We start from the raw sequence: 19,994 nt of genomic DNA, 5'->3' as shown, positions 1-19,994 counted from the left end.
TGTAATTTTGCTTAACTAACAAATTTGAGATTTTACTATTCAATTTTCTATTTTGTGTCTCTTCAAGCCAAAGATACTACAATATACATAAAATTTCTGAGCTCACTCTTCCCATTTTTGCAGCAGTTTTCCCATACTATCTCCCCCACTCCTCACAGAAATCCTCCTTGTCAGAAAAACAAACCCATTTATTGGCCATTTCTGACAGCATATGTCTCACTCCACACCTGTGGGCCCTCCCTTATCTGAGAGAGGAAAACAATAGTTTCATCACTCCTCTGGAATCAAGATTGGTCATTGCATTTATCTAAATTCTAATGTCTTCTAGTGTTGTTTGTTTTGACATTATTGTGGTCATTGTGCATATCATTGTATTGGTTCCACTTACTTCCTCTGGCATCAGTTCATATACATCCTGCCAAAATTTATGTATTCTTCGTACTCGTCTTATCTTTTTTGGGGGGAGAAAGGGAGACAAGGAAAGAAGCAATAGGGGTTGTGACTTATCCAAGATAACACTGTTATTAAGTATCTGATACTGGATTTGAACTCAGGTTCTCTTTATCCAGGGATGGTGTTCTATCCATTTCATCACCTACCCGCCCATATTTGTTTTTTTCTTATGGCACAGTAATATTCCAGTACAATCATATGTCATCACTTTTCAGCCATTTCCCAACTGATGGACACTGACTTCCAGTTTTTTGATTGTTTAGTTTTTTTTTGGTTTTTTTTTGCTATGGAAAAAAATGCTAGTACAAATGTTTTGTTATGGAGAGAATATTTCTTCCTGTTACTGTCTGGGATCATGAACTCCAGAGACTTGAGAAGCAAAACTTCCAGCCTAGTGCCCTCAGCCATTATCCTGGGAAGCCTGTGGAGATTCAGCCTGGCAATTGGCCCCTGTGGGGTCTACAGCAACCAGCTACTGAGCAGCTACTTTTTAACCAAAATCCTTGGCATTGTCAAATAGTTCAGCATTAGAAACTGATATCATTTGATCAGTGGGAATGACACTAAAGAAGGATTCATATCATCTTTGTTGCTTAGCTCTAAGGACTATAGGATCTTTCCCTCTGATTTGCTAAAAAAAAAAAACAAAACAAAAAAAAACAAACCCTTGCATGTGTGTTGTCTTCTCCATTAGAATGTGAGCTCCTTCGGAGAAGGGTCTGTCATATTTTTCTATATATTTATTTTATTTAGCAGTTAGCACAGTGCTTTGCATGTTTCATTCATACACTGATTTTATTCACTTGTTTTCTTAGGATTTATGCCTCATAATGGAATTCCTGGGCCAAAAAATATGAATAGTTTAGTGTCTCTTCTGTCATAATTCTGGATTATTTTCTGGAATAGTTGGATTAATTCACCACTAATAGTATGTTAGTACACCTCTTTTCCTACAAATCTCTCAATATAAATTATTTCCAATTTCTATCATCTTACTTGGGCTCTCACTTCTGCTTAACAAGTGTATGTTACTCATGTCAACACCTCATGGCAGCTGCTCCAAATATTTTCCTTTCCAGGACCCAATCATACAATTCATCTTGGATGATCTACTTTTTTTTAAAATAGTATTTTATTTTTCCAAATATACCTTTGTAAGACCTTGTATTCCAAATTTTTCTTTTCTTTCTCCCTTACCCTTCCTCCAAACAGCAAGCAATCTGATACAGGTTAAACATGTGTAATTCTTCTAAATATATTTCCATATTCATCATACTGCACAAGAAAAATCTGATCAAAAGGGGGGTAAAAACATGAAAAAGAAAAAAGAAAAAAAAGCAAACAACAACAAAAGGTGAAAATAATATTTTGTGATCCATATTCAGTCTCCATAGTTCCCTCTCTGGATTTGGATGGCATTTTCCATCTTAAATCTATTGGAACTGCCTTGAATCACCTCTTTTGAAAAGAGCAAAGTCCATTACATTTGGGATGATGTACTTATTCCTTTATTCTGAGAGGGAATACAGAACCCCCTCCCCATCAAAGCCACAATTTAGAGAAAATAGACTTGAAGGAACCTTAATTTGGAATCTGAAGAACTAAATTTCAGTCCTAATCCTACCAAAGACTTTAAGATTTGGGATAAGCATTGATTCTTCTCTAGGTCTCAGTTTTCTAAAACATCAGTAAAATGAAGGGAAAGGCTCAATATTCCTCTAAGGTCCCTTCCAACTCTAATATTCTGTTATGATCCTGCTGCAGTCTGCCCTATCCCTACTGCATCTAGAATATTGTGTTCCATTCTGGGCACCACATTGTAGGAAGGATATTTAATGGTAAATCAGAACAGAATTATTAGAAAGAATTAGAAGTGCTTATTTTGAAGAAGAGTTAGGAGAAAATGATAGTTGTCTTCAAATATTTGAAAAATTGTCATGTGAAAGAATTAGACTTGTTCTATTTGGCCCCGGAGGGTAGAAAAGGGTCAAGTTTCAAAGAAGCCAATTTTTGCTTGATGCAAGGAAAATCTTCTAGCCAGTAGAGCTGTCCAAAAATGGAATGAGTTGCCTCAGCAGAATTAGGTTCTCCTTCACTGGAGAACTTTATGCAAAACTGGATAATTCCTGTCTGGTTTGGCAAATTTAGGAGGTTTAGTAAGGTATGGATTGGAATCTTTGGCCCCTGGAATCCCTTATACTCAAATTTTGTGATTTTTGTGCTAGTGAAAGTCTAGAGGAGAGAGAAAAGAATGTAGGCAGGACTATATGATATGTTATAGAAAATCGTTTGGTGGAATTGAGACCAGTTATGTTGGAGAAGAGAAAAGAAAACAGGTGGGATTACATACACAAGATAGCAAACTTATTCTTCTTGGCCATAGAAGAACTATGATGAAAAAGCAGAAGTTGCAGAGAGACAAAATTTGTTCAAACATAAAGTAAACATTTTGATTTTTTAAAGTTTTACTTTTGCCTGGAGTGATTTAGATGAACTGATACTGAGTGCAATGAGCAGGACCAGGAGATCATGATATACTTCAACAACAATATTATATGATGATCAATTCTGATGGACATGGCCCTCTTCAGCAATGAGACGAACCAAATCTGTTCCAATAGAGCAGTAATGAACTGAACCAGCTACACCCAGTGAAAGAACTATGGGAGATGACTATGAACCACTTCATAGAATTCCCAATCCCTCTATTTTTGTCTGCCTGCATTTTTTATTTCCTTCATAGGTTAATTGTACATTATTTCAAAGTCCGATTCTTTTTGTACAGCAAAATAACTGTATGGACAGGTATATATATATATTGTTTGTAACTTATACTTTAACATATTTAACATGTATTGGTCAACCTGCTGTCTGGAGGAGGGGGTGGGAAGAAGGAGGGGAAAAGTTGGAACAAAAGGTTTTGTAATTGTCAACGCTGAAAAGTTACCCATGCATATATCTTGTAAATAAAAAGTTATAATAAAAGAAGTTTTACTTTTTTGAGCTATTTTGAAATTTCATTTTTTAAACCATTCTGGTTTTTTAATTTTGAGTTTCAAATTCTTTCCTTCTCTCCAGCACCCCCACACACAAGAAAATATTTTTAAACATTAAAATTGTTCCCAAACCAATAGACTGGGAGGTTTTGAGTTTACCATCAGTTTAGGTTTTTAAGAAAAGGCTAGCTGAATGAATCAGGATCGTCATTTCTGTCTTGCTGATATCTCTTGCATCCCAAACCCCTCCTTTCTACTTATACAACTACCATGCTAATGCTAGCCCAGGCCCTGATCCCCCTGTCTAGCCTAATGTGGTAGCCTCCTCTTGGTCTCCCTGCCTCAAGTTTCTCCCCTCTCTAATCTATCCTCCTTATAGCTGCCAAAGTAATTTTTCTAAAAACAATTATCACCTCACAACAAATCCCAAAGACCTTAGGATCAAATAGAAATTCCTTTCTTTTTTTGTTTGTTGCAGCTCTTTTTGTGGTGACAAGGAATTGGAAATCAAGTGGATGACCATCATTTGGAGAATACTGAATAAGATGAATGTAATGGAATAATATTATTCTATAACATGAGCAAGCTGATTTCAAAAAAGCCTGAACTGATACTGAGTGAACAGTGAGTAGAACCAGGAGAACAGCGTACATAGCAAGAGTAAGGTTGTATGATAATCAACTATGACAGACTTATCTCTTCTCAGCAATACGGTGATCCAACGGATACAGAGAGGATTGGCGAGACTTACATGAACTGATGCTGAGTGAAATGAGCAGAACCAGGAGATCATTATATACTTCAACAACGATACTGTATGAGGATGTATTCTGATGGAAGTGGATTTCTTCAACAAAGACAAGATCTAACTTAGTTTCAATTGATCAAGGACGGACAGAAGCAGCTACACCCAAAGAAAGAATACTAGGAAATGAATGTAAACTGCTTGTATTTTTGTTCTTCTTCCCAGGTTATTTATACCTTCTAAATCCAATTCTCCCTGAGCAAAAGAAAACTGTTCGGTTCGGGACACATACATTGTATCCAAGATCTACTGTAATCTATTTAACATGTATAGGACTGCTTGCCATCTTGGGGAGAGGGTGGAGGGAGGGAGGGGAAAAATCGGAACAGAAGTGAGTGCAAAGGATAATGTTGTAAAAAATTACCCTGGCATGGGTTCTGTCAATAAAAAGTTATTTACAAAAAAAAATACAGTGATCCAAGACAATTCCAGTAGACTTGGGATGGAAAATACCATCCATATCCAGAGAAAGAAATGTGGAGACTGAAAGCAGATTGAAGCACATTATTTTGACCTTTTTCTTTTTCCTTTCTCATGGTTTTTCCCTTTTGTTTCGATTTTTTTCTTCATAACATTGAGTAATATGGAAATAAGTTTGAAATGATTGTACATCAGCAAAATAACGTTTTGGTCATGTATACTTATTGTGTATCTAATTTATATTTTAATATATTTAACATCTACTGGTCATCCTGCCATCTAGGGGAGGGGGTGGGGGGGTAAGAGGTAAAAAATTGGAACAAGAGGTTTGGCAATTGTTAATGCTGTAAAGTTACCCATGCATATATCCTGTAAATAAAAGGCTATTAAATAAAAAAAATAAAAGAAAAAAAAAAGAAATGATTGTACATATATAACCTATATCGGATTGCTTTCTGTCTTGGGGAAAGGGGAGGGAAAGGAGGGAGAAAAAAAAATGGAACTCAAAATTTTACAAATGTGAATGTTGAAAATTATCTTTACATCTATTTGGAAAAATAAAATATTAAATTAAAAAAAGAAAGAAATACCTCTTTTTTGAACATGTAAAATTCTTTGTAACCTTCTTACCTTTACTCCCCTTTCTCTGGCACTCTGTGATCTAGCCATACCAGGCTATCACTGTTCCCATGTACTGGATTTCTCACAAAGCCTAGAGTACACTTTCTTCCAACCATTGCCTCTTAGAATTTCTAGTCTCCTTTAATCTTAAACTAGGTGAATTTTCTTTTCTTTTCTTTTCTTTTTTTTTTTTTTATTTAATAGCCTTTTATTTACAGGATATATGCATGGGTAACTTTACAGCATTAACAATTGCCAAACCTCTTGTTCCAATTTTTCACCTCTTACCCCCCCCACCCCCTCCCCTAAACTAGGTGAATTTTCACCTCAAACATTACATTGTTCATGAAGTCTTTTCTTGTTTTTTGTTTTTTTTTTTTACTAATTTGTGTGTGTTAAGCAATTGGGACTACGTGATTTACCCAGGATCACACAGCTAGGTAAGTGTTGAATGTCAAATGTCTGAGGCCAAATTTAAACTCGGGTCCTTCTGACTTCAAGACTGGTGCTCTATCCACTGAGCCATTTAGCTGCCCCTCTTTTCTTATCTCTTTCCCTGTTCCCCCTCCCCTTCTAGTTCTCTGTAATCTATTTCCAAACCAACTTGTATTCATTTAACATATATTCTATCTACACAATACCTCCCCCATTTGATTTTAAGCTTTTTGAGAGAAGGGACTGTCATATTTTTCTATTTGTATCCCTAGTGTTTAGCATAGTAAGTACTTAACAAATAACTTCATTCCCTCGTTTGTTTACTTATTTATTTACTCATTCATTGAGTTTAGCACAGAGTTCTCTACATATAGAAAGTATTTAATGAGAGCTTGTTGATTGACTGGTTGATGTTTTTGAGGACGTTCCTGTTCTGGGAAGGTTGGACCAAATGGACCTTGAATTATTCAGGAAGAGTTTGTGGTATTGGCTATCTCTCTGAGGCAGTGACTAGACTTGAATTAGGCAAAGCCCAACTTCATATTTTGCTTATGACTCTTACTTATGACCAGGGGCAAGTCCCTTAATCTCCATGAGCCCCAAAGTTCACATATGTAAAATGTACTCATAGTTCTTACTACAAAGTCTTGAGGATCAAAAATAATGCACACAAACGCTTTACAAACCTTCAGTTCCCATCTAAACGTCTCTCTTTTCAGACCCCATCTCTTACCCCTTATTCTTCCGCTGGCCACAGTTTCCCAGTAGGGACAAAGGGCACTGTCCTTGATGGAGGCCACAGTTCACCTCATCCCATCAACCCCCTCAGTCTAAAGTGGGCGGGAGCTCTTAGGAAAAACTCAGCCTCTCATCTAGTAAACCTTTTATAAATGCAGATTGGATTGGACTCGGAGCAGGACGAGGATTAAAGCCCGAGGACTTCTTGGGGATTAGGGAGGAGGGGGCCAGGTTTAGGGAACTGGTTGAAGGCGGGGGAAGCCTCGGGACAGGCGGGCCTTCGGGAGGGGGCGGCATAGTTCGTGAGAGTCTGGACTGCCTCATAAGAGAGAGCCGGATGACTAGGGGAAAGGTCCCCACAGGAATTAAAGCCCATCCTTCCAGCGCAGCCAGCCCCAGGGGACGCGAGGGGGAGCAGCTTCCTGGCCCTGAGAAACCGGACCATCCTGTCACTGTGAGTATCACTCTATGTCTTTGGAGTTTTCCAGCTCTGGCTCTGTGCCTGCCCGCCTCTTTGCTCCTGTGTACCCCAATACGTCTGGGTTTGTCTTCTAGCGTCTGTCGGCCGTCACTGGGGATGCGTGGAGGGAAGGGACGGGGCGGCGAGGCTGTAGGTGTCCGGGCAGGAAATGAGGCTCCTCCTGATAGCTGGCTCCTTCTCCCCATCGCTTACTCCAGGGGTCCCTCAAGTCTGGCCTGCCCCTCTCTGGGATGTTCACTTATTAAAAGCACCTATTAAAGGCATTATGATTAGTTCCCTTGGAGTTAGATGCCTCCTGGCCACTTCTCTCTGCGCTCCAGCGCCCTCACCACAGGCCACATGGGTTCTAATAGACTGAGCGCCGAGAGCGAAAGGACCAAGCTAGGTTACAGCGCCAAGCCAGGGCCCCTGAGCTTAGCGCCCCCGACCCGCACTTGGCACTCAGCCGGCGCTGGAGGAAACGTATTGCTCCGAGCTCGGTGTTTCCTCTCCGAGGCCAGTCCCGACCATATCGGCTGCAAGAGGGCAGTCTCGAAGGGAGCAGGCCGGGGGCGCGGGTGGCAGGGGCGCTCTTGGGAAGGGATCCCACCCGGTCTGAAGGAGGCCAGCTGTTCCTTAGCCGCCCAGAAGCCGGGATGGATCCTGTCTCCTCCTCTGGGAACAGCTCAGCCCCCGCCCCCGCCCCCTGGCCCGCACCCAGGTCTGAGCCAAGCCCGCCCAAGCCTGGCTCTCTCCGCCCAGTCCGATGCGGGCACAACTCTGGAGGAGGAGCGCGCTTCACCGGGCTCCGGAGACGCGGCGCGCTATAGCCAAAGCCGCAGGGTGAGTGTGGGAGGCTGGGGACCCCCTCTCGGGCTGGACAAGGTAGGGGAGTGGGATCTGGGTTGGAGATCTTCCAGCGGGCTCAGCACTGGGCCCCTGGAGGGCTCCTGCAGTCTATGAGATGCGCGTGGGACAGGAGAAGGGCAGCTGTGGGCTGGACCTCGGGTGCTCTGAGCCTGCAGCTGCCACAAACTCGAGGGCTGACTACTAGGTTTGTTGCTGCACAAGAGATGGCTGTGAGGGCTTTGTCCCCCAGCCATAGCAGCTGCTATCCCGGAGACCTTCCAGATGCCCGACATAGGGCACAGAATGCCTGGAACCAGGACCAACACGGTGCAGCAACTCGACCATAAACTAGAGGTCAGGGAAGAAAGCAGCTTGAAGCATCAGTCCCCACCAAGGCCCCTGGCTCACCTTTCCAGGGATTTTCCTGGCATTTTCAAAAAAGGGAAACCTCAAAGTCAGCTCAGGGAAAACCCAGCTATCTGGGCTTAGGGGAATGGAGAGTGGTGAAAGTGTAGTGTCAGTTGTGGATTGGATAAGGGTAAGAATTCCCCCACTTGCAAGCCTTTCCCATCCCTTTACTACAGAGCTTTCAATACAGGTTTCAATAAAGGCTGGTCCAGGCAGGCCAGTGGACACTGCAGCTCTCAGCAATTTTTCCTACCTCAGCTGGAGCAATAATGCGTCTCCCAACCCACAGAGCCGTTTCAGAAACCCAGATCTCTCATCAGCAGCAAGTTGTGTGTTTTTGGATTTGTGACTATGTGAAGTGTGTGACTCTGGGCATGTGTGTGACTGTGCTACATATCTGTCTGAGATTCTACTTTTGTGTTTAAGTCTGGAGGCTGGATGGGATAAATGCTGGAGAGAGGAGGTGGGGAAATTAAATTTCAATTGAGAATTGAATTAGATGGTCTCTAAGGTCCTTTCCAACCTTGAAATTTAGTGTTTCGAAAACTGTCCTATATCTGAATCTGTAGCTATCTACATGTGTTCCAGTAGGCCTCTGTGGATTTTGCTGTCTACTTGTTTGTGTATGTGTAATTGCATTATGTCTGTAGATCTGTGCCTGCCTGTGCAACTCTACTTGTGTGTGTGGCTTTTGTGTCTGTGTCTGTGCGTGTGTCTAGGAGTTCTGGGACAATCTGTCTCCCCGCCCCTCTGGTTTGGCCCAGCTCCGGTGCCTGCCTGGTTCCTGGCCCGGAGGTCACAACTCGTCTCCTCCCAGGAACCTCCCCCGCTGTTTCTCATCCTTCTGGAGCTGCCTGCGAGGTCTTTGCCAAGGGCTAAGCCCACTCGCCCCTTCAGCCCCCTCACTCCAGCCTGGCTGTAGGAACAGCTGCACCGGTTTCTGCCCCAGAGTGGGGTACAATGGCCCCAAGGGCATCTCAGACTTTTATCCCTGCCAGGCATAGGCAGTTCATTCGGTCTCTTTTCTGGGCTGGCTGGATTCCCAGAATGGGGAAAGGGGGAGAAGCTGCCTTTCGCTGCTGCTATTCCAAAGGCTTTCCGGAGGAAGTGGCCATAAACCCCCTCAGGAGTCTGAAGGGAAGGGAAGTGGGGGAGGACCCTGGGGCGCTGGGAATCTCTAGAGGCTCGACTTTGGGAAGGACTCCCCCACTGACTCGGTCCTCTCCCTTCTCCAGCAGGGCTGGGACCCAGACCCGGGGCTCGAGCCTGTGGACGGTTTCTTGACCAGTGCCCAGCATGGTGATGTAGCCAACCATTGGTGAAGCGCCTCCAGAGGCCAAGAACCACGAGGAGGAGGAGGAGGTGGGGAATTAGGCCGCCATGGAGCCGCCTCCGGCACTCCAAGCTGCATTGGGAAGTGAGGTGATCGCACTGCACTACAACTACACCGGCAAACTGAACTGGGCGCGCTACGATCCGGGCGGAGGCTTGCGCGTAGACGCCGCAGTCTTCCTGGCAATATGTGGCCTCATCATCCTGGAGAACCTGGCAGTTCTGCTAGTCCTGTGGAGCCACAAGAAGTTCCATGCGCCCATGTACCTACTTTTAGGCAGCCTGACCCTCTCCGACTTGCTGGCCGGTGCCGCCTACACCGTCAACATCCTCTTGTCTGGGGCCCGCACCTTGCACCTGTCGCCCGCTCTCTGGTTCGCCCGCGAGGGCGGTATCTTCGCGACGCTGGCAGCCTCGGTGCTCAGTTTGCTAGCCATAGCGCTGGAGCGACACTTGACCATGGAGAGCCGTCGGCCGGCGCCCATACACCGGCGGGGCCGCACGCTGCTGCTGGCGGGAGCCGCGTGGCTGGCCTCCCTGCTGATCGGACTCCTTCCCGGCCTGGGCTGGAACTGCCTAGGCCGGCTGGCGCAGTGTTCCACAGTGCTCCCCCTCTACGCCAAGCCCTACGTGCTTTTCTGCGTAATTGTCTTCCTGGTCATTCTTGTGGCTATCTTCGTGCTCTACGCTCGCATCTATTGTCAGGTACGCGCCAACACGAAGAAGCTGCGCCTTCGGGCTGCGTCTGGAGGGTCCCGACGCCTGCCCAAGTCGCTGGCGCTGTTGCGCACAGTGACCGTGGTACTGCTGGCGTTCGTCGTGTGCTGGGGACCACTCTTCTTGCTGCTGCTGCTGGATGTGGCGTGTCCGGCGAGAGCCTGCCCCATACTCCTGCAGGCGGACTATTTCCTGGGGTTAGCTATGGCCAACTCGCTGCTCAATCCCATCATCTACACGCTTACTAACCGGGACCTGCGCCGGGCGCTCCTGCGCCTCTTCTGCTGTTTCCGTTACTGCTGCTGCTGCTATTGCTGTAGGCCCCTGCGCCCAGGGCCAGGCGGTGGCGAGGGTGCAGCCAACGCGCGCTGGCGGCTACCTCCCATCCTGGAGTGCAGCACCAGCAAGTCGGAGCGCTCCTCCAACAGACACGAGGGGTTGGACACTAGCGTCTCCACAGGCAACGCCACGCCCACGCGCCCTCCCGTTTAAGACTAGCGTCAGAAGACCAGACTATTTCCCGACCCCTCTTCAGGACCCAGTCCTCTCCTCCTGCACTATTTTCAGATTACTGGCTTGTTTTGTTTTATTTTGAAAATTAAATAAGTAGTTTGTAAATAAATAAAGTAATTTGTAATAGAACGTCTAAATATCGGGGAGCGGACACTAAGAGAACCTGGGCTGGAGTTTTAAATAAGTAGTTTGTAAATAAAGTAATTTGTAATAGAACGTCTAAATATCGGGGAGCGGACACTAAGAGAATCTGGGCTGGAGTTTTAAATAAGTAGTTTGTAAATAAATAAAGTAATTTGTAATAGAACGTCTAAATACGGGGAGCGGACACTAAGAGAACCTGGGCTGGAGTTCTAAATAAGTAGTTTGTAAATAAATAAAGTAATTTGTAATAGAACGTCTAAATATCGGGGAGCGGACACTAAGAGAACCTGGGCTGGAGTTTTAAAGTCCCCATTAGGAAAATTCGGAGTCGTTAATGTCTGCCAGGTTTCGTCTTTCTTCACTGTACCGGACACCGAATTGGCTGCCTACATAAGCGAGAGGGGGGGAGTCGTCCTTGTCAAAAAGATCGGATTGTGGGAAAATCTTTGTGCAGCCCCATCCACCTCTCCTACCTGTGCATACACTAACTCGTATGCAAGTGTTTTTCCCATAAAATATGACCTAAGGGCTCTACAGAGATCGGCCCCTTATCCTGCTGATATGCAGCCTTCTTGGCTTGCTTGGGGCACTGTGAAAGAAGGATGGGGGGAGTGGGGTGGATCGAGAGATGATTGCTGAGCTCCAAAGCTCTCAAGCCCTAAAACTGATCTATACTTCGCTGCCATGTCGACGGGCCGCCACCTCCCGGTAGCCCTTGGAATTGCAGAAGACCTAGGGAGCTTTGTTCCGGAGGCTGGAAACGCAGAGATCGGGGAGGATTCTTGGGGCATCTTAGATATTCCAAATCCTGTCCCATATGTGCCTCTGGCCTTGAGTTACCTGGAACGCCTTCTAACCCCATAGATTCTCTCAATGCCTTGGGACCCTGGTTTCTTCCTCTAATGCCTCTCAAGCTTGGATGCTCGGATCTACATGGTTCTGCCGCTGCCATAGCCAGCTTTCAAGGCGACTGTTGGTCAAATTTGTGCATCCCGCTCCCAGTGCATCCTCTGGTTCGAGGATTACACTTCCTATAATCTCAGCAGGGAGAGGCTTCGAAGAGGGAGGGGAGAGACGGGCGCCCAGCTCCAGGAGACTCTGACCCCTCGTCTGGGACATCCCCGCCCCGCCCGTCTGGGCAGAAGCCCGAGGCACCCGCAGGGCTGGGAGAGGAGTCGCCCTCTCTCCTTTTCCTCTTTCTCCCTCCCTCCTAGGTGTGTTTCGGGGATGGGGGCGGGGTGGAACTGCCATTATTCTCAGGCCGAGCGCGGTGCCTCGGGGATAACGACCAGCACGTGCTCTGGGCTTCTCCATTTCTTTACGCCAGACCTGGGAAAGGCAAAGGCCAGACTTCAGGGACTGTGGAAGCGGGGCTCCGTCCAGCTGCGGCAGCCCGAAAGCAGGGGCGGGATAGGCATCCAAAGCAACGGGCTTGCCAGGCGCGAGGCCTGGTTCTGGGACGGGACTGGTGAGTCACGGGTGTCAGTCTAAGAGGCAAAGGCGGACGCTCCAGAGAGCTTGTGGTGAGTCCTGGGATCAGGGGCCCGCCAAGCCCCAGCCGGGGCCGCATCGTGCCCCGGGCTCCGGGATAGGCCAGCCACCGAGGGCCGTCGGAACCCCCTCCCCCACCCGAGGGGCCGGGAAATGCGGCCCGCGTTAGCCCGCCTTCAGGCCCCCGGCTCAGCCTTCAACGCCAGGCGCACGCAGTGGCTTCGCACTTGGTTATCTGGGGCGCCCCTCGGAAGCGGGAGGGGAACGAGGTGGAAGCAGGGCCCCTCCCCTCCTAGCTCGGCTTCCGTACTCGTTCTCTGGGAGGTAGCGCCAGTGTGTCCCTTTTCCCCCGCCTCCTGGAGCTGGCTTGGGGACCCCGTGGCCGGGCGGCTGACCAAGGGACTCTTATTCTGACGAGGCCGGGGCGCGCGGTCTGCTTAGTCATGGTGACTTTATCCTCCCCCTCGCCCCGCCCCCGCCATCTCCCTTCCACCGCTCTCCGCCCCCCCCCGCCCGCCTCCTCCCCCTCACCCCGCGCGCTGCGATGGAGGCGCCCGTGCCCGGGAGGCGGAGGCGGAGGAGGAGGAGCAGGAGCGCGGCCATGGCTGGGTGAGTAACGCGGCCACTGTCGCCGCCGCCGCCGGCGCTCGGGCCCGTGGGGCCGCGGGAGGCCGCGGCCGGCGAGAGAGCTGCCTCGGGCCGGGACTGGGGAGCAGCCGCGGCGTTTCGGGGAGCCCGGGGTCCCGCCGCCGGCCCGGTTCGGGTTCTGGCTCCGGGCTCTGGCCGGGCCGGGGGGAAGGCCGGTGCGGAAGGCTCGGGGTGGCGGATTTGCTCCCCTCCTGCAGCCGGGGCGCGCCTGGCGGCGCGGACCGAAGCGGCTCCGGAAAAGGGTCGCTCCTGCTGCCGGCGGGCCCGGCCCGGCTGCGCTTTGTTTCCCTCCGCGATCCGGCCTGCTCCGCCCGCGCCGGTCTTTCCCCTTCAGAGGGCGGCGCTAGAGCCCGCTTGGCGCTGAAGGAGCCGGGATCCCACCCCGAGCGGCCCCAGGACTCGCGGGGCCGGCGGCTGGCGGGCCGGGCCGGGCCGGGGCCCGGGCAGGAAGTAGACGCGCAGCCATTGCGTGGCTCCAACCCTGGGCTCGCGCCGCATCCTGCCCCGGCCCCGGCAGCCCGGCACTATGACATTTGTGGCACTTCCCAGGCTTTGTCTCCTCTGAGCCCCCGGCGGCCCCGAGAAGGGGAGGCTCGGGCAGGGAGGGAGCGAGAGCGCCGACGTCACGGAGCTAGGAAGCTGTCCCACCCGGCTAGAATCCGGGCTTCCTGCCTCCGAGCCCAGCTCTTCCTCCCTCCCGCTAGGGCCGGCCCAGGGATGCCCTAAAGCAGGGGGGGCAGAGGGAGCCTCCGGGCCCTGAACTAGCTGGACAGGGGCTGCCGGGCCGAGGGGTGTCATACAAATTAAGTGTTTGGGGGGGGTCCTGGGCAGTAACGTAGGTATTAAAACAGAACGGTAACTCAACTATTGGGTTTCGTTGTGGTGCTAGTCTGGGACCATCTGCCTTTTGCACTTGGAGCACTGACCCTGAAGTTAAAAAGCAGGAGTTTGAATTTCAACTGTTACCACCTGTGCAAAGTCACTTCCCAGCTCCTCAGCTTCCTCTTCTTTAAAATGAGCAGTTTGGACTGGGCAGCCTCCAATGTCTGTGGTCCCTTCGGAGCTCACACCCAGACCAGCAAGGCCTCAACTGGGGTCTGGCTGGGGAATATAATTACCATCATTAGTGTTTACATCGCCCTTTTAAGTTTTGCAAAGTATTTTCCGTAGGTTATCTCATTTGAAGGAGGCTCCACCCAGGCTAGGATTGCTACTTAAGCGAGCTAGCTGAAGTTGGCAGGGCTCATTTTTAGGCTGGCAGTCTTTAGGCTGCGTGGTGGGTGGCCATCCCTTGAGATAGTCTTCTTGGCAAAGGAGAAGGAAGCCCATGGAGGAGTGGGTTCTCCCCACCAGCACTGGTATCTAGGGCCTGATCACCATCCCCTCACCCTCACTCCCAGGTGCGTGATTCCAGGCGGCGGCAGTGATTTTCTAAAGGCTGATGCAGCCAGTGTCTGGGCATAGCAGGGGTGTTCCCTGTGCCCATTCTCTCCCCCTCCTGTCCAACCGCCCTGGGGGGGCCGGCGATGCGGTGATGTACGCCACGGAGTGCAAGGCGGAGGTGACGCCCTCCCAGCATGGCAACCGGACCTTCAGCTACACCTTAGAGGACCACACCAAGCAGGCCTTTGGCATCATGAATGAGCTTCGACTCAGCCAGCAGCTCTGTGATGTGACTCTGCAGGTCAAATATGAGGATGCGCCTGCTGCCCAATTTATGGCTCACAAGGTGGTACTGGCTTCCTCCAGCCCAGTCTTCAAGGCCATGTTCACCAATGGGCTGCGGGAGCAGGGCATGGAAGTGGTCTCTATTGAGGGCATCCACCCCAAGGTGATGGAACGACTCATAGAGTTTGCCTACACTGCCTCCATCTCCATGGGGGAGAAATGTGTACTGCACGTGATGAATGGGGCTGTCATGTACCAGATTGACAGCGTAGTACGGGCTTGCAGTGACTTTTTGGTGCAGCAGCTGGACCCCAGCAATGCCATTGGCATTGCCAACTTTGCTGAGCAAATTGGCTGTGTTGAACTCCATCAGCGTGCCCGGGAGTACATCTATATGCACTTTGGGGAGGTAAGTGTGTATGGGTTTAGTGGCCTGGGAGCTGGGTAGTTGTGGGGGCAAATGATTCACTTTCTGAACAAAACTTTAGCCCCGTGCTTAAGCACACAGCACACCTCTGGCTGAGACAGATAGGGTCAGAATGAGAAAGCGTAGTTTCTGGGAGTCTGGCTGCGCCTTGTACTCGTTCCTTTGTTTAATGGTACTGCCTGGGCTTTGGGGAGGACCCTGGGCCTTCTCTCTCCCTGTGACCCCACTGAAAGCAGGAAGTACACAGCTCCTGGTAGTCAAATCCCAGGAGGATGGGAGGGCATCACTTTGGACTGCAGTGGAGAACCTCTTTGCCCCCACAACCTCTCCTCCCCTCTATCAGGTAGCAAAGCAGGAGGAATTCTTTAACCTGTCCCACTGCCAGCTGGTCACTCTCATCAGCCGGGATGAGCTTAATGTGCGCTGTGAGTCCGAGGTCTTCCATGCCTGCATCAATTGGGTCAAATATGACTGCGAGCACCGCCGATTCTACATTCAGGCCCTTCTTCGTGCTGTCCGTTGCCATTCCCTTACTCCTCACTTCCTGCAAATGCAGCTGCAGAAATGTGAGATCCTCCAGTCAGATTCACGTTGTAAGGACTATCTGGTGAAGATCTTTCAGGACCTCACCCTGCACAAGCCCACCCAGGTGATGCCCTGCCGGGCACCCAAGGTGGGCCAACTCATCTACACAGCAGGAGGCTACTTCCGCCAGTCCCTCAGCTACCTGGAGGCCTACAACCCATGTGATGGCACATGGCTCCGCCTTGCCGACCTACAGGTGCCTCGCAGTGGCCTTGCAGGCTGCGTGGTAGGTGGCTTGCTGTACGCCGTCGGGGGGAGGAACAATTCCCCAGATGGCAACACAGACTCCAATGCCCTTGACTGCTACAATCCCATGACTAATCAGTGGTCCCCCTGTGCGCCCATGAGTGTGCCCCGAAATCGCATTGGCGTTGGCGTCATTGATGGCCTCATCTATGCCGTGGGGGGCTCCCATGGCTGCATTCACCACAATAGCGTGGAGAGGTGAGTGTTGAACAATGAATAAATTCAGAGTAGCTGCCACTGAGATAGAGATGGGAGATATGTGGGCCCCACAAGGCTAGTTGGCACTTAGGGACAGCAGAGAGACCTGAGAGGGCATCAGTCATCAGTATTCAAACTGGGGAATTCATTATTACTTCATAATAAGTGATCATGAAAATAAGCCCATTCTCTGCTCTTTTCTCCTAGCTCCTTTTCTCCTAGGAAAATTTGGGTCCTGAGAGGGTTGGCTTACCTTATAACACAGAGGGGGGGGGAACAACAGGCCATAAGGTCCAGGAAATCATTTGCTAAGGCAAACTGCGGGTGATGAGCTGAAAGCTAGGTACAACAACTTGTACCTAGATTGCTTGCAGTCTATAAGCTGATAATTTTGTATGGCCCTCAAATGATGTTATAAATATTCAAATGGCCCTTGGCAGGAGAAAAAAAAGGTTCCGTCCCTCTGCCTTATAACTTTGTCCATCTTGCTTTAGACCACCAGTGCTAGAATGGCCAAAGCAAGAAGAGGTCATTGCCAGCCTTCTGGCCCTTCAATAGGGCCTTTAAGGTTAAATAAGTGGCTCAGTGGATAAAGCACCTGGGGTTAGAAGGACCTGACTTCAAATCCAGCCTCACTTGACACTATCTGTGCAACCCTGGACAAGTCACTTAACCACAATTGCTTGGCAAAAAAGCCCAATCCCCAAATAGAGACTTTAACCAGGCCTAGTCCTTCACTCCCTCCCTTCCTCATCTGCAAGGACAGATTTCACTGATAACCCATCTAGGTGCTGGCTTCCCTTGCAGGTACGAGCCAGAACGCGATGAATGGCACTTAGTCGCACCAATGCTGACACAAAGGATTGGGGTGGGAGTGGCTGTCCTGAATCGCCTGCTCTATGCAGTTGGTGGCTTTGATGGGACAAACCGCCTCAATTCTGCTGAGTGCTACTACCCGGAAAGGAACGAGTGGCGGATGATTGCACCCATGAACACCATCCGAAGTGGGGCAGGTGGGTAAGGATTGTGTCAGAGGAGAAACTGGAAGCCTCGACTGATGGCTCTGCTCTTCTCTCAGAGACCTGACCAGAACCAAAGGGTCGGTTCATTCAGTAAATGTTTATTTGTGCATCTTACCATGTACCTGGCAGGGTCATGGACCTCCCCCCCTCCCCCCCAGGAGCGAGACTTGGTTCTGCAGATGCACTGGGAGGTGAGGACTGTTCAGGCCACTTCTCTGCCTCTTTCACAGGAGGGACAGTCACGTCCTTAGAGGGGTTCTTGTTTCAACCTTAACCCTCAGACAAGTAGATTAGTTCTGTCTAACCCTGTAAGGTAAGGAGAGGGCCATGAGCTGTCCTGCTTGTGGATTCTGAGGTTCCCTTCTAGGAGTTTATGCACTCCCCTATCTGTTTATGCAGGGGTCTGTGCTCTGCACAACTGCATCTATGCTACAGGAGGATATGATGGCACCGATCAGTTGAACAGTATGGAAAGATATGATGTGGAAACAGAGACCTGGACTTTTGTGGCCCCCATGAAACATCGCCGGAGCGCACTTGGAGTCACTGTACACCAGGGAAAGATCTATGTCCTTGGTAAAGTGGCCATTTGTTTGGATTCTTAACCCTGAAGGGAGGGAAACCTCATATCTGAAGAACTTAGTCCCATAAGAGACAGTAGGGAATAGCACAGCCTTTTTCCTGGGAAGACCTCTCCCCATGTGCCCTTTTCAATTGTAGCCCAGCAGGACTGGGCAAGAGAGAGAAGGGAAAAAGTAAGATGAGCTGTAGTGATCTAGTATGCCAGTTCCTCTGTCCCTCTTCCCTAGTTTGATGCAGATATGTGCTATATTGTCCCCCTTGCAGGTGGATATGATGGACACACATTTCTGGACAGCGTGGAATGCTATGACCCAGCTACTGACACATGGAGTGAGGTGACACATATGACATCTGGCCGCAGTGGGGTGGGGGTGGCTGTGACCATGGAGCCTTGTCGAAAGCAGATTGACCAACAGAACTGCACCTGTTAAAAGATTTTTATCTCTTTGGCAATATTGTCAGGTTGAGTTTTTTGTAAGAAAATGAAAAACAAAGCAAAAAAATCATTTCCAAGACCAGAGGCTGGAATAACAATTCAGTGTTAAAATATCAAAGCAGAAGAAGCCATCACAGGAACCTTTGATTTTGCCACTTTGGCCCTGAGAACATTAGAAAATTGTGTTGCCAGGGACCTACTGGCTTAGGAGGAGTTTGGCAAAGGGAGGTTTCTCAGGAGTGGGGCACTGGCATCCAGTGCACCTCTAGGAGAGGGCCTGCCTGCAGGAGGGAGGAGGCCACAGCTCCCACTTTTCCTTGGAGGTGGGACTAGGACCCAGGCCACAGCCACTGAATCCAGCTCTCTTTGTTCCTGAAGCTCCTGTGCTGAGCAGGAAGAGTTTGGTACCAGGATGTTGGCAAAAACACTGGGGGGTGGGAGTGGGGAAGGGGGGGGCTGTATATAGAAATCCTGGGCTAGGTAATCTCGGGGCTCTCTACAGTTATGGTAAATTCCCTTGTAACTTTCAAACTGAAATAAAGATCAGACTAACTAGTGTTTTCAAGGAAGTTCCCCTGTTCTCCATATTTGGGAAAAATAGGTGGGACCTAGATATACCCCCAAGTTAGAAACATGCCTGTTAGAAGAAAAAATCAGGGGTTCTTAAGTCATTCCTGTTTCACTCACACACACTCTCTCCCTCCTCATTTCTAATTACTTTGAAACTTAGCAGCCAGGCTAACTCCTATTTAACATGCCATTGTTCTACCCATTTCAGTATTATGGAGCAAAATGATTATGGTTCAACATAGAGGGAAATGATTTTAATCAAAGGTCCCAAGGGTCTGACCTGTTTCCTATAGCTTCTATTTAGGGCAGTTATCCAGGTGGTCGGTCTTGCTTTTTGTGGCCAGAATGAAGCATCTTACTGGGCCTACATTTGGGACTAGGGTTCCTATCCCTGCCAATTAATACTTCAAAGTTTTACTGAACACCTACTCTGTCCATCCCTATACTAGGCACTCTGGAGGACACAAGAGAAGAATATGTAGTAGAGGATTCTTTGGCTGGTAAGGGAGCCAGATTGAATCCTGCTTATGGAGGTAATTTAGAGCTAACACAGTTGATGGATTCAGTGTAGCAGAAATTCCCTCTACCCTGATTTCTTAGAAATCAGAATGCCAGAGAATGCATTAGACAACAGTGTGTCTCCTAAAGGGATGGGCCTTTCACCTCTGGGCGGAGCTCTAAAAGAGCCAGCCAGCAGCCTAGGAGATGCCTTGGCAAGGAGCAGTGCTTGCTTCAGTCAAGAAGAACAGCAGCATGGGACATGCTTCAGAAAGGGATGTTTCCCCATATGTGTAGGTGAGGCAGTGGCTACCCACAGAAGATCAAAGGGCATGTACTCCAAAATAGCCACTGGGAAGTATTTGTCAGTGGATAATACCAAAGGGGTGGAGTTAGTCAGGATGATATAGCACCTTCAAAACCATTTCCTCCAGTGCCCCAGCCTAGTCCAGTACAGCGGTTGCTGTTTCCCAAGAAGGCAACAGGAAGCCCTCCTCCCACTGGACTTCATTTAAACCTTCCTTGAATGGAGATCCTTGGTCTAATACCTACCCAGCACAGTTGTAAAGCACAAGCTGTACTATATGTAACTGTGGTGTGGCCCTTGGTTTTTAGGTATAGACCAAGCAAAAGAAACATAGTAAAAGTAAATAAATTGTGCCTGTAAGTTCTTCAAATCATCACCAACAGCTCTCATTAAACATTTACTATGTGCCTGGTACAGCTGAGCTA

At 49.0% G+C, this 19,994-nt stretch overlaps 2 protein-coding genes across 6 annotated transcripts; both read left to right on the top strand.

The window, feature by feature from the left end:
- The first annotated feature begins 6,829 nt into the window (after nucleotides 1-6,829).
- Nucleotides 6,830-10,804, top strand: S1PR5 (sphingosine-1-phosphate receptor 5). 4 transcript variants are annotated; one of them, XM_031947517.1, is made up of 2 exons: nucleotides 6,830-6,922; nucleotides 9,424-10,804. In XM_031947517.1, the coding sequence occupies exon 2, from the start codon at nucleotides 9,566-9,568 to the stop codon at nucleotides 10,724-10,726; it is 1,161 nt and encodes a 386-aa protein (XP_031803377.1). In that variant the 5' UTR covers nucleotides 6,830-6,922; nucleotides 9,424-9,565; the 3' UTR covers nucleotides 10,727-10,804. The 4 variants fall into 4 exon arrangements, with proteins under 4 accessions (XP_031803377.1, XP_031803379.1, XP_023352353.1 ...); XM_031947519.1 differs by having other exon boundaries at nucleotides 6,842-6,922; nucleotides 9,421-10,804; XM_023496585.2 differs by lacking the exon at nucleotides 6,830-6,922 and adding an exon at nucleotides 7,689-7,771.
- A 1,587-nt stretch (nucleotides 10,805-12,391) lies between these two features.
- Nucleotides 12,392-18,284, top strand: KEAP1 (kelch like ECH associated protein 1). 2 transcript variants are annotated; one of them, XM_031947516.1, is made up of 6 exons: nucleotides 12,392-12,414; nucleotides 14,431-15,107; nucleotides 15,469-16,154; nucleotides 16,962-17,167; nucleotides 17,576-17,752; nucleotides 18,023-18,284. In XM_031947516.1, exons 2-6 carry the CDS (start codon nucleotides 14,472-14,474, stop codon nucleotides 18,187-18,189), a joined length of 1,872 nt encoding a protein of 623 aa, XP_031803376.1. In that variant the 5' UTR covers nucleotides 12,392-12,414; nucleotides 14,431-14,471; the 3' UTR covers nucleotides 18,190-18,284. The 2 variants fall into 2 exon arrangements, with proteins under 2 accessions (XP_031803376.1, XP_031803375.1); XM_031947515.1 differs by lacking the exon at nucleotides 12,392-12,414 and adding an exon at nucleotides 12,918-12,991.
- The last annotated feature ends 1,710 nt before the right edge of the window (nucleotides 18,285-19,994 follow it).

The sequence above is a fragment of the Sarcophilus harrisii genome, chromosome 1 (assembly GCF_902635505.1).
Source record: "Sarcophilus harrisii chromosome 1, mSarHar1.11, whole genome shotgun sequence".
Taxonomy (NCBI): domain Eukaryota; kingdom Metazoa; phylum Chordata; class Mammalia; order Dasyuromorphia; family Dasyuridae; genus Sarcophilus; species Sarcophilus harrisii.
The sequence above is the reverse complement of the archived record's forward strand: the minus strand, read 5'-3'. Positions and strand labels throughout refer to the sequence as shown.

Coding starts and splice junctions, on each gene's coding strand:
- KEAP1 (XM_031947516.1), top strand. CDS start 14,472: ATGCAGCCAGTGTCTGGGCATAGCAGGGGTGTTCCCTGTGCCCATTCT. Junction 15,108..15,468: donor TCTATATGCACTTTGGGGAG/GTAAGTGTGTAT, acceptor CCCCTCTATCAG/GTAGCAAAGCAGGAGGAATT. Junction 17,168..17,575: donor CACCATCCGAAGTGGGGCAG/GTGGGTAAGGAT, acceptor CTGTTTATGCAG/GGGTCTGTGCTCTGCACAAC.
- S1PR5 (XM_031947517.1), top strand. CDS start 9,566: ATGGAGCCGCCTCCGGCACTCCAAGCTGCATTGGGAAGTGAGGTGATC.